Source organism: Balaenoptera musculus, chromosome 5, assembly GCF_009873245.2.
Source record: "Balaenoptera musculus isolate JJ_BM4_2016_0621 chromosome 5, mBalMus1.pri.v3, whole genome shotgun sequence".
Lineage (NCBI taxonomy): Eukaryota > Metazoa > Chordata > Mammalia > Artiodactyla > Balaenopteridae > Balaenoptera > Balaenoptera musculus.
Genome location: NC_045789.1, coordinates 99,462,991 through 99,476,984, shown reverse-complemented (window position 1 = coordinate 99,476,984; position 13,994 = coordinate 99,462,991). Strand labels below are relative to the sequence as shown.

Here is a 13,994-nt window from a genome sequence, read left to right as displayed (position 1 = left end):
AAAGGCTCTCCATGACTGGTCAAGCTTAGAGGGGAGAGACATAAAACCAATGAGACCAAAGGCAGGGGAGGCATTTTTCTGTCCTTACCTCAGTGATCAGAGGGCAAATTTACAACCACTAGCCTCTCTGGACACACAGCTTGCTGGTCTAGGTGGTCGGTGTGAGAAAGTGGTGATGCCCAGCGCTGGCCATCACCACTTCGCAAAAGAACAACGTAACACCCAGGCCTGGTCAACCCCCAGGAAGGTCAATGGTGATCTTCACAAATGGAAGGCAACCTACTTCGGTACCCAGCCTAGTCCATCCCATCTCAGAAATGGTTTGTGTGGATCCTGGCTTTACCACTTACTTGAAGAGGGACTTGGTGTCATCACTCACTTCCCACTTCAATGTCCTCATGTGCATGACAGGAACAGTGATAACCGTCTCATAGATCGGTGTGAAAATATAATAGCTCATGTGATAAGTGCCTGGAAATGTCCCGGACAGAGCAAGCCCACAAAGGCCATTCTCTTGCCTGCCCCGTTCAGGCCCATTCGGTGCTCTGACTTTATAAACACGTAACTAAAGTATTTTGGCCTGATCATAGATCTTATATAATTTCTCTCAGCCTTCTCCAGATGCCTGTGCAATCATATATATGTGTTAAGTTATACCTTTTAGTACTGCAATAATTGGGACTGAAAAAAAAGAACTTTTGAAAACTCTTCAAATTTTCACATACATATATAAATGACATGAAATGATCAAAAGGGCATGGCCTCACCCCTTACTGAATGTAAAGCCTTGGGTAAGTTTAGTTCAGTAGTAGACCTCAATCAGTCACAGCTTTAAAACAGCAGCAACAATAACAAACATCTCTCCCACTAGACTGTAGGGCCCTTGAGGGTTGAAATCTTTTACTCAACTTTATATTCTGCTAAAGGCCCTAGCAGACTGACCAGCATATATTAGAAAGATGTTGAAAGGAAGGATAAACTGAACTATCTTGAAGGGCATGCCACCTTGAAAGGCTTAAAAAGGCTGCTTAGTTGCTATAAAATGAAAAATACAGAAATCAAAGTAATGAAAGACTGGACTCAATGTCTAACAAGTACAGCAGTCACAATTTTTAAATTTCTTAAATTTCAAACCACTCTTGAAAAAGTGTCACCCTGGCCGAGAGACAGAAGATCTCCTATGGGGTCTACCTCTGTGATTCCATGACCTCTTGCAAGTTCCTTTTTTTTCTTTTCTTTTTTAATATGATTATACCAGAGCAGCTCACGGCCCCGCCTGCCCCTGCCCAGGTCCTGGGACAGCAGGGAGCGCCAGAACCACCAGGGGCTTCCCCACCTCTGGCAAGTTCCTTTTTCTCTCCAGACTTCGGTTTCCTTAGCCGCACAAGATATGAAATAACAAGTTTTCTAAAATCCCTTACAGCTGTAAAATTAAATGTCCAAAATTTCTACACACACCTCTGGCAAGTCTCCTATGAGGAACGCACCCTGACAGGCACTCCTGAAGGACGTGAGAAAAAAGAGACCCAGGACTGTCCTTCAATAAGCTCATGGTCTATGAACAATATAACACAAGGACACAAATAACCGTGATCCAAGGCTGGAAGGTGTAATGGCCATCCAAGAGGTGCTCACGTGGCATCTGCAGCTGTGGAGACAGGAGGGGTTTTGCAGAGGAGCAGCATTCATCCCGTCTCGATGTGGCCAATACACAACACCCATATGCCAGCCAGGCACTGTGCCTGCGCACAAACAACGCAACACAACTGTTACCGAGACAGAGAGAGCCCTGCCCTCATGGTGTCTAAAGGCTGACTGACAGAAGGCAGACATTTGGAGAGGGGGAAGGAATTCCAGGCAGAGGGACCTGTGCAGCAAAGACAGGAAGGCAGAGCATCAGAAAGCATCAGTCACACAGGAGTGAGCCGTGGCTCCACTGGCACAGAGGCAGGCAGTACACAGAAGAGCAGCATGAGAAAAGGTAGGGGGGTAGGATGCAGCTGATATGGAGCTCCTGAAATGCCAGGCTATGGGGTCTGGATTTTAACCAGTCCAACAAATACCCTAACAACTCTAAGTGACTGAATGTTTATTAAACTTCACACGATCGCTGATTTGTATCCAAAAACACCTTGTGTTTCTGTAACTAAAGGGAAGATGGCTGAAAGAAAATTCTCCCCCCAAAGTAATTTAAATAAATTTATTTGCAGGAGAAAAACATCTGAACATCAGGTACAGTCTGATCCACAATGATCCAACAATCGTCATAATTCATTCTGGAAGTACTCTTACACAGCTGGCAGGAGAAAGTCCACATGGAGCATCAGCTGAACGTTCATCAGAATTCACAAAGCCATCTAACCTGAGTATTACACAACACGTAATGATCATGATACAATAATAAAAATACAATATCCAATACTCACTACTTTGTGAGCTACAGCTAAAATATAAAGAATTTAGGCTCTTTTTTAAAAAATGAAAAAAATATTTCTATTATAGCTTTATTTAAAGCATTTTCAGTTAGATACAGCTTTATATATTTTCACTCACAATAGACAGCAGAAGAATGCCTTCTTAAGTATCTGTAGATAAAATATATTACTCGTTTAAATGTTTGCACTCTGAAGCATACTTTGCCAGGTATGAGTTCAGATAAGAGTATGAAACTGTGCTGTGGCAAAATCCTGGCTGATGATCAAGACTTAGATGGTTTTCATATTTGTTTAAAACAACTTACATCAGGGAAAAAAGAAGTGAGGACATAAAGAGAACCAACATTATTCTTTTTCAATGAGGCAGTCTCATTCCAGAGAACGGGCTTTCCATTTTGAATTCAAAGTGTGTGGTCCCAAAGTTGAATTCTTTCCAGTCCAAGGAGCTGCCTGCGGCTGAGGCAACACGCAATGATGAAGCGAGTTGAGAGGAAAGCGTTAACTGAACTACAGAGATGGTCACTGATAAAACAAGTTCCTAGAGGTCCTCGAGCCCACACAGAGGCGAAGGGCAGCCAGAACTATCAATACAGAAGAAAAATGCGCTCACTGAACTGCACACATAGAGCTTCTAGGAGGGTTAACAGTTCTTGACATAGGTTCCTGGTTGTAGTTTACAATATCTGCCTTCACCACCCTCTGTCATAAAAGAAAACAAAGTTATTATCAGGACATCAGAACATTTAGAAAGAGCTCCTTAAAGTATATTTTTATTTTCTGAACTTTGGTGAACTCCTGATGATAGACATCATAAATGAAGCAGGAGCTGATATTAAAAGAACCAGCCAGGACCAACTAAGGTCAAGATGGGATATACTTTGCTGGAGGGTGAGGGAGTAGCAGGGCAGGGGTAATTCTGTTAAGGATGTAATAGCATTTCTTTTACTGAGTCTTCTCTGGTTTTATGACAATAATAACTTGAGGTTACCACAGGTCTAATAAAAAATTGGCAAATCAATATGAAAAATTAAGCCCTGGTTATAATTTAAAGCAAAGGAATTAAAATTAATCATTTATATATCTTAATTCATAGATAAGACCTCACCATTTCAAAGAATATCATTATTTATTAATATTTCCATAAATCATTATATCCAGTCATAACTTTTTAAAGAATGTTTATCAATTTGTGAGTTAGTAAAAAGAGATATAAATGTCAAAGAGAAGTTACATATAAAGAAGAAATGTTTTAAGCAACCCAATTTTTAAAACTGTTCTCCCAAATCCCTAACTTACTTCCAAATAGCTCACTATTGGTTATGAATAATGACTCTAACAAAATATAGAATAATGAGAAAGTTAGAAAATTACCTCATATTCATGTTTTTAAAATAATTTAAACCAAAAGACACTTTTAACTCTTCCTTCCTTCCCTCTAACACACACTTCAAGGAACATCTTAAACAATGAATTTAGCAATATGCCCTAACATTCATCTCTAAGTAATTATTTAAAGTAAAACAAATCCTTTACTGTTTTCAACTCTTTTACTAACTGCACACACAAGCAGACAAAGAAGGGTAACTCAAGGCAAATTTTAAAAATACTCTTTCAATTACCAGGCTAGTTCAGGAAAAAATGGTAAGGAATGAATAATAAAATAACTGCCTCAATTCTCCACTTCACTGCACATGTAATAAACACAACCATAAAGACAAATACGTTTGAAAGTAACTGAAATATTACTTTAATTTTTTCCCAATTCCTTGTGTAAGTCATAAGTCTCCCAGCAAAGGATCAATTTTTCAAAGTTCTAAACCAGGACTTATGCAATATTAATTCCCAATAATGTACAATAATCATTTGAACTTCTCTATTCATAAAGAATAAAGAACAAGACAGCATTCACTAGTTCTCCCCACCCTCCTCCCCCAAATTGCAACAGTTTATCAATTAATACCTGCACTACTGTACTGAACAGATTCTACTCTGAGCAGAGTTGGTATGTTGATTATCTTCTTCCGGGTACTTCACTATTTCTGCCCTGACAATATGCTGTCAATTCCGTACAACATAAACAAGATGCAGAAGAAAGAGGAAAAAAAAGAAAGAAAAAATAGAAAGTTTGTTCAATGACTGAAAATAGAAGGGAACAAACACCAAAGCAGAAAAAGAAATACACACATAAATTTAAACATGTCACAAAAGAAATAGCAAAATATATACATATAAAAGTAAAGAAAATGAACAAAGATCCAAGAAACATTATTCTCTACAATTCTATTTAATTACTGAAACAGACATGTCTACTGAACCTCTCAGAGAAGCTGTGGGTTCTATTTTTGATATCACAATTACACATAATATATATAATGCCCAATATTTCAGAGGGCAACAAAGCATTTGGGGGCTTTTCTATGCTAAAGTGCAGCCAAGGTCCCAATTCAATTCCTTTTTACAAACATTACTGAGGATCTACTATGTGCCAGTTGCTCTATACTAGGAACAAATGATGAATTACACAGGATTTGTTCATAAGTTGCTATGGACCTAATGGAAAGAGAACATGTACACAGCTAATTGTCATACCAGGTAAGTGCTTTACTAGTGGACTTAAAAATATGTTGTGGGAACAAAGAAGAAGGAGTGATTCATTTTCTTTGAAGGTGGGGAGAGGATGCATAAATCAGAGGAAGCTATATGTTATTTACAATTTTTACATTTAATAATATTTATTACTTTTCAAAGACTTTCTTTTGAAGCTCATTCCCCCACCCCTCACACAACCCTAACCTACATGTTTCCAAATTCCATACAGAAATAAATAAGTTCAAAACACACTTTTCTATCATTAAAAAAAAAATTCTGACATACAATATTTAAGCACAACAGCTGTTGTTTTCAAATATCTAAGAGTTTTGCTAAATAAAGAATCAAAACTAGTTAGGTTTTTTGATTGCTATAACCCTTAAGATGAAAAGACCACATATGACAAATATGATAGAGATAACACCCTCCCCCAATTTTTTGGACTTGAAACTATCCTCACTTTTAATGAGTTCAAATATTTTATTTCAGAAATATCTTCCTTCATAATAGCACCTATTAATTAGCACATACAGAAAAAAACATGTTAATCAGGTTGCTGCTTGTGATAATGTTTATAAAGATAGGATAAACAACTGAGAGTGAATGAACAGGACACTACGGTATATTAGCCTTGGATGGGCTCTGCTTCAGTTCTCTAGCAGGCAGTATTAACTTCTGGATAAGACTCATGATTTACTAGGCACTCAGCCTGATGCTATCAACAGAAGCATTACCAACTGCCACATGACGTATGAGGGGGGTACATCAGTGAAACGTTGAACACCATCATCTGGCCTCCCCAAAACTAATTGTTTCACACCAAACTATGGGTTACAATAAAGAGAAGGGATTTTCATAATCAGTAAGCAACTCATTAATCCTCCAAAATGATGGTTTAAACCCTATCCTATAAACACAACCAAGTTACTGACCTGTGGTCAAGACATTCTGGTCAAAGTTATTGACTAACATAAATGACTTGGATTTTCACCATTAATTCTCATCAAATTAATACAGAACTAACAAGGCAACATCTTTCTTGGGGGCCTTGGCTGTTTGACATAAAGCTTTGCACAAAGTTCCTGAACTGGAAGCCAGAACCAAAGCTCTGCATATTCAGAGCTTTGCTTTCTATGAGTAAAAAAAGCATAATTTCCATGTCATAAACTTCATGATAGGTGATTTCACAGTAGTCGGCTTGTTTACAAGTCATTCATTCATTGACATTTTCAAAGAAAATGTTTCCTACAAAACACCCACCTTTATTTTTGGAGCCACAAAGTACACTCAATTACTCTCTGCTATTAGTCAGTTGAGTGAAAATAATGCAGTGGCCCTAAGAGGAAGGGAGCTGTGTGGTTGAACACCAGCTTAACCCTTGTTTTGTCAAAGAGTTGTGAGCAGATACTGGAAATGGTAGCTCTCCATAAGGGTAAGAAAGAAAGCAACGTAGGAGTCGAGGTAAGGTATAAGCAGTAGAGACTGACTCTTTGGAAGACACTAAAGATAAATTTGGTCAATTCTACAACTGTGTTTTAGTCCAGATAGTAGTAACAAATTTACCTTTGCAAAAGTCATAGTTTATCATGCTCAGGATATGGAGTAAACATACTTTGACAGCTGAAACACCTGTCACTATCACTCATTCAAAGCAAACCACTATTCTAGGTATTGGAAACATTCATATAAATAATACACGATCTCTGTTTTTTGAGACGCATAAGAGTCTAGCATGGACTATACTACAAAGCTACAGTAATCAAGACAGTATGGTACTGGCACAAAAACAGATATATAGATCAATGGAACAGGATAGAAAGCCCGGAGATAAACCAACGCACACATGGTCACCTTATCTTTGATAAAGGAGGCAAAAATATACAATGGAGAAAAGACAGCCTCTTCAATAAGTGGTGCTGGGAAAATTGGACAGGTACATGTAAAAGTATGAAATTAGAACACTCCCTAACACCATACACAAAAATAAACTCAAAATGGATTAAAGACCTAAATGTAAGGCCAGACACTATCAAACTCTTAGAGGAAAACATAGGCAGAACACTCTATGACATAAATCACAGTAAGATCCTTTTTGACCCAGCTCCTAGAGAAATGGAAATAAAAACAAAAATAAACAAATGGGACCTAATGAAACTTAAAAGCTTTTGCACAGCAAAGGAAACCATAAACAAGACCAAAAGACAACCCTCAGAATGGGAGAAAATATTTGCAAATGAAGCAACTGACAAAGGATTAATCTCCAAAATTTACAAGCGGCTCATGCAGCTCAATAACAAAAAAACAAACAACCTAATCCAAAAATGGGCAGAAGACCTAAATAGACATTTCTCCAAAGGAGATATACAAATTGCCAACAGACACATGAAAGAATGCTCAACATCATTAATCATTAGAGAAATGCAAATCAAAACTACACTGAGATATCATTTCATACCAGTCAGAATGGCCATCATCAAAAAATCTAGAAACAATAAATGCTGGAGAGGGTGTGGAGAAAAGGGAACACTCTTGCACTGTTGGTGGGAATGTAAATTGATACAGCCACTATGGAGAACAGTATGGAGGTTCCTTAAAAAACTACAAATAGAACTACCATACGACCCAGCAATCCCACTACTGGGCATATACCCTGAGAAAACCATAATTCAAAAAGAGTCATGTACCAAAATGTCCATTGCAGCTCTATTTACAATAGCCAGGACATGGAAGCAACCTAAGTGTCCATCATCGGATGAATGCAAAAAGAAGATGTGGCACATATATACAATGGAATATTACTCAGCCATAAAAAGAAACGAAATTGGGTTATTTGTAGTGAAGTGGATGGAGTTAGAGTCTGTCATACAGAGTGAAGTAAGGCAGAAAGAGAAAAACAAATACAGTATGCTAACACATATATATGGAATCTAAGGGAAAAAAAAATGTCATGAAGAACCTAGTGGCAAGACGGGAATAAAGACACAGACCTACTAGAGAATGGACTTGAGGATATGGGGAGGGGGAAGGGTAAGCTGGGACAAAGTGAGAGAGTGGCATGGACATATATACACTACCAAACGTAAAATAGATAGCTAGTGGGAAGCAGCTGCATAGCACAGGGAGATCAGCTCGGTGCTTTGTGACCACCTAGAGGGGTGGTATAGGGAGGGTGGGAGGGAGGAAGATGCAAGAGGGAAGAGATATGGGAACATATGTATATGTATAACTGATTCACTTTGTTATAAAGCAGAAACTAACACACCATTGTAAAGCAATTATACTCCAATAAAGATGTTAAAAAAAAGAAAAAAAAAGAGTCTAGCATGGAAAACAGATGTGTAAACTATTAAAGAATATTAAATAAATTAAAGAATACTACGCCTGATACAAATTCAAAGTGCAAAGATTATAGGTTACCATTTAAAGCACGGATATAACATTTTGAAAAGCATGACACTTTACACACAGTGGGAGCCTTTTCTTCTGTATAATGTGCCATTATAGGCTGCCAGTAACATTCACAACTTTGGGCAAGTTACTTCACCTCTTTGGTCTTCACCATCTCCTAATCTATAAAACGCAAGGTTTATCTACATGGTTTTATCCCATCTGGTTTTGAAACTATATGAAAGAAATAAATTTTAAAAGTGAATAGAAAAAGAAAAAAATGGAATATGATCTGTAGGTCTTAGCAATATTTTTTTGGAACTGTCTCCTCAGGCAAGGGAAGTAAAAGCAAAATAAATAAATGGAACCTAATCAAACTTAAAAGCTTATGCAGAGAAGCACAGGGAGATCAGCTCGGTGCTTTGTGACCACCTAGACGGGTGGGATAGGGAGGGTGGGAGGGAGACGCAAGAGGGAGGGGATATGCGGATATATGTATACGTATAGCTGATTCACTTTGTTGTACAGCAGAAACTAACACTACATTGTAAAGCAATTATACTCCAATAAAGATGTTAAAAAAAGAAAAAAAAAGCTTATGCAGAGAGAAGGAAAGCATCAACAAAAGGCCACATTAAATAAGCATTAAATAATGAAAAGGCCGCCTAATGAATGGGAGAAAATATTTGCAAATGATATATCTGATAAAGAGTTGATATCCAAAATACAGAAAAAAACTCATACAACTCAATATAAAAAAACAAAAAAACAAAAACAAAACAAAACAAAAAACAGATTTAAAAATGTTAAGAGGACCTGATAGGCATTCTTCTACACAAAACATACAGGTGGCCAAGACACATGAAAATATGCTCAACAATGCTAATCATCAAGAAAATGCAAATCAGAACCTCAATGAGATTATCATCTCACACCTGTCAGAATGACTACTGTCAAAAGGACAAGAAATAACAAGTTGGCAAGAATGTGTAAAAAAGAGAACCCTAGTATACTGTTGGTGGGAATGTAAATTGGTGCAGCCACGATGGAAAACACTACGGAGGTTCTCCAAAAAACTAAAAATAGAAATACCATATGATCCAGTAATTCCATTCTTGGGTATATATCTGTAGAAAATAAAGACACTATTTGAAAAGATATATGCACCCCAATGTTCATAGCAGCATTATTTACAATAAGCAAGATATGGAAGTCATGTAAGTGTCCATCAACACGTGAATGGATAAAGAAGATGTGCCATACACAAACACACACACATACAGACACACAATGGAATATTACTCAGCCATAAAAAGAATGAAATTTTGCCATCTGCAACAACATGGATGGACTTGGAGGTTATTATGTTTGGTGAAATAAGTCAGATAGAGAAAAACAAATATTATGTGCTTTCACTTATTTGTGGAATCTAAAAAATAAAACAAACAAACTAATATAACAAAATGGAAATAGACTCACAGATATGGAGAACAAACTAGTGGTTACCAGTGGGGAGAGAGAAGAGGGAAGGGGCAGGAAAGGAGAAGGGGACTAAGAGGTACAAACTCCTAGGTATAAAATAAATAAAATACAAGGATGTAATGTACAGCACAGGGAATATAGCCAATATTTTTAAATAACTTTATATGGAGTGTAATCTGTAAAAATATCAAATCACTATGTTGTACACCTGAAATCAATATAATACTTTAAGTCAACTATAATTCAATAAAAAAGAAAAGAAACTAATGCATACCTAGTTCAAACCAAACAAAGTCATAGTTTATTAACTGGCCAGTGAAAATGTCACTAATTGGGAATCGTAAAAAATGTATCTAGAGCATACTTAACATATTTGTCTGCCTTCATGTATTCTGGGAGTCCTTGAGGACAAGGACTTTAACTTATTCATCTTTGTATCCCAGATTCTAGTGTTCTGGCACAAAGTAGACTCTCAAAAAATGTTTGCTGTATTAATAAGCTGCATTCCCTTTCTTTTCTCCCTCTTCCCTTCCTTGAAAAGCTTGTAAAGTGTGTTGATAAATCATTTTATATGACTCCCGAACAGGAATAATCTCGGTTAGAATTAAAATAGCAGAATCTCTTTAAATAATCAGTGAATGGAACTAAGACTAAAACCTTATTATAAATATTTGTCACAAATGAAATTACTATAGCGTCAACTTGCGTGTAACTGGTGAGTCTATAGCTCCTTCTGTATAAAATAATACAAAACACTTTATCACTTTGTGACACCGAATTCCCTCAGGAATCTTTCAAATGACATAAAAACTACAGAAAACAGGTGCATAAGCTCTCTCTCTCTCCCCCTCCCTTTCCTCCCTACTCCCCCACTCTCTATAGATATAAAATCTGAACTTCTTTGGTTTTAAATGAACTTTCAGAAGACATCAAATGGCCAACAGGTACATGAAAAGATGCTCAATATCACTAATCATCAAATTAAAACTACAATGAGATAGCACCTCACACCTGTTAGAATGGCTGTCATCAAGAATATAAGAGAGAAGTGCTAGTGAGGATGTGAAGAAAAGGAAACCCTTATGCACTGTGGGTGGGAATGTAAATTGGTGCAGCCACTGGAAAACAATATGGAGCTTCCTCAAAAAGTTAAGAATAGAACTACCATACCATCCAGCAGTTCCACCTCTGGGTATTTATCTGAAGAAAATGAAACAATAACTCAAAAAGCACCCCCATGTTCATTATAGTGTTATTTATAATAAGCAAAATATGGAAACAACCTAAGTGTCCATTGATAGGTGAATAAAGAAAATGTGGTATATATATATATATATATATATATATACAATGTAATATTATTCAGCCAGGAGAAAGGAGGACATCCTCTCATTTGTGAAAACATGAAGAGACTCTGAGCACACTGTGCAAAATGAGGTAAGTCAGACAGAGAAAGACAAGTACTGTATGATATTACTCATATGTGGAATTTTAAAAAGCCAAACTTGTAAAAACAAAGAATAAAATGGTGGTTTCCAGGAGACGGGGGGGACAAGAAAGATGTTGTCCTGTCAAATGTTGTGTCAAATACATTTCAATAAAAAAAAAACACTGTGCTTAACACAGCTTGCAAGTATGCTCTTAGAAATATCTTTTAAAAATAATGAACTTTCAAAAATGTTTCCACTGTGAAATAAATAATTTAACTGGCAAAGGCACCAAATTCATTGATCTCAGGAATGGAGAATGAGGTTTCCCTATACAAAGGATTCTGACAAACACAATAATGGAGGGCTCTAGCAGCTTGAATGCATCTTCAAATGAATGAATTCAAAGTCAACACCAACAAACTGAAGATAGAATTAAACTTCATAGCATAATAAAGATGGGGTACACTAACAAACAAGGTGGGGTGTATAGGGAGGCTGGGGAACTATGTAGTTAACACATCTGATGCTGCTTTAGTTAAAATATGCCTAGATGTTAAGTCCATCTTTAAAGTCCAAACAGTAACTCTTTGGCTCTTGTGACTAAGAGTGAGCTACAAATATTAATAAAGCTTCCCTAGAACTCTGTCTTTCAAAAGTATCCCAGTTACTCCATCTCTCTGGAGTTGTCACTGAACCTGAGCACTGCTCTGGGGCTCAAGCGATGTACACTCCCTTCTCAGTGCAGCCTCCTGTGCCACACCAGTACACCTTCTCCTCTTGGGGGGGGGCTCATCACTGGGTCTCCCCTCTTCTCCATTCCTCAGGTGAGAAACCTCAACGTGATCTTGGACTTCTTCTCCCTTTTATCCAGTCATTCCACAAGTCCTATTGATTCTTCTGTAAAATGTCTCTTACATCCATTCTTTCCCTTCCACCCCGATTCTGGTCCTTATCACATGAGGATAGTAACCCAGTCTCCTTGCTTTCAATCTCTTTCACATCCATACACACACACACAAATCCCATTAGATTAATCCTATCTAAAAACTGCTTTCATTTATTTCCCTGCTTAAAATTATTTTCCACTGTCAATACATGAGATAAAATTTATCAACTTGGCATTCATAAATCTCCATAATCTTTTTCTCAAATTCCCTTCACACTCCAACACAAATGGTCATTTATTTTAACCAAACTAATCTTCTGTTTCCAAAATACAACCTAAGCTTTTCAACTTGTTCATGCCAGCTTCTTTTTTCAACTCCCTACTCCAAACTACCCAGTAAATCTTCCCCCAATATGGCAGAATGGAAACATTAGGGGCACTGCTATCAGACAGGCCTGAGTTCAAATCCTGGCTCCACCACTGCCTAGCTGTAGATTAGTAGATCAAGTTACTTAACCTCTCCACAGTCTCAGTTTTCTACCCATAAAATGATGAAGTGCCACCTGCCCCACAGAGTTATTATAAGGGTAAAATGAGATAACACAGTGCCTAGCACATAATATATTAATTTTCTTCACTGAAAGCAAGGACTGCATCTTAAACTCCTTTAAATCTCCTCTGAATCCACCACTAAACCACACTTATAATATATGACCAATAAATCATTTATGATTGGTTGATAATCATTCATAGACTATCTAACCAGGGAGAAACATCATTTAGGAAGTGAAGCTAAAAAACAGAGGAATCACTTGACCTCTGGGGTCTGCCAAGGTCAGTACTATCAAGCAAATCATGGTAATTTCTCTTTCTTGTATCCATCCTCCTAGGCCAAAACGAAGTAGCTATTTTTGTGTCTGGGAGCAATTTATATGGCACAAATATCGGAACACTGTGCCTGGCCACAGTAAGTGCTGAAATGTCTTTTGAATAATGAGAAATAAAAGTAGCAGATTTCCAGAGTTCCAAATATTTTAATGAAATTCTAGAAACAGCCATATCAGCATAACAATTTTCAACTGATATCTGCTCAAATTGTTTAAACACACACACACATGCACACACAAAGAGTGACCATGACAGAACTAACTCTAAAAGAATTAAAGAAAAATTTAACGATGGGGAAAGACTGTTATACCTTTTTAGCTTCACAGAGCAGGGACAGAGTGGAGCAGATTGAGGGAAAGTGCAATTTATATGTTGCTTCTAAGCAAATCACTTCCGAAGCCTGACTTTAAACTACAGACTCTTGCTCTGATTTTTCATTCAATCAAACATGTGAATTGGTATGCTATAGTAGTGGTATTTTTAAATGCTTGACTATTGGTATTCATGTTTATTTCTTAGTCTAAGAGAACAGTCTACGAACAGTGAAAGAATTCAGAAATCCTCAATAATTAATACCATTATTAAATTAACAATAAAATAACATGAAGAATTAATATCATTACAAGGCAGGACCTTTTAGAGAAGAACAGAGAGCAAGACTTTAGAAAAAATAATGTTTTACCAGAGCAAACATAGAAGATGCCAAATGGGGTAAACTCTTACTAGTTAAGACTAAACTTTGATAAATATTATAGTTGGGATTTTGTATAAAATATAAAAAGGATATTGTACAGTAATCATGGAAGAAGGACTTGAATAAAGAAGTACAAAATAATACAGTCAGTTCCTTAACCCATTATTTAACCACTGATGAAATTTTTATTGTATTAATCTCAT

The 13,994-nt window shown here is 36.9% G+C and overlaps 1 protein-coding gene across 2 annotated transcripts in view; it reads right to left on the bottom strand.

Annotated features, from left to right (window-relative positions):
* Window positions 1–2,185: 2,185 nt before the first annotated feature.
* Window positions 2,186–13,994, bottom strand: part of RAB28 (RAB28, member RAS oncogene family) — a 91,332-nt gene continuing 79,523 nt past the window's right edge. The window contains exons 7-8 of one of the 2 annotated variants that reach the window (XM_036853807.1): window positions 4,396–4,490; window positions 3,049–3,134 (exon numbers count right to left, since the gene is read on the bottom strand). In XM_036853807.1, coding sequence (XP_036709702.1) covers window positions 4,401–4,490 — 90 coding nt within the window. In that variant the 3' untranslated portion in view covers window positions 3,049–3,134; window positions 4,396–4,400. Of the gene's footprint in view, window positions 3,135–4,395; window positions 4,491–13,994 lie in introns of both variants that reach the window. The other variant, XM_036853806.1, reaches the window with a different exon arrangement.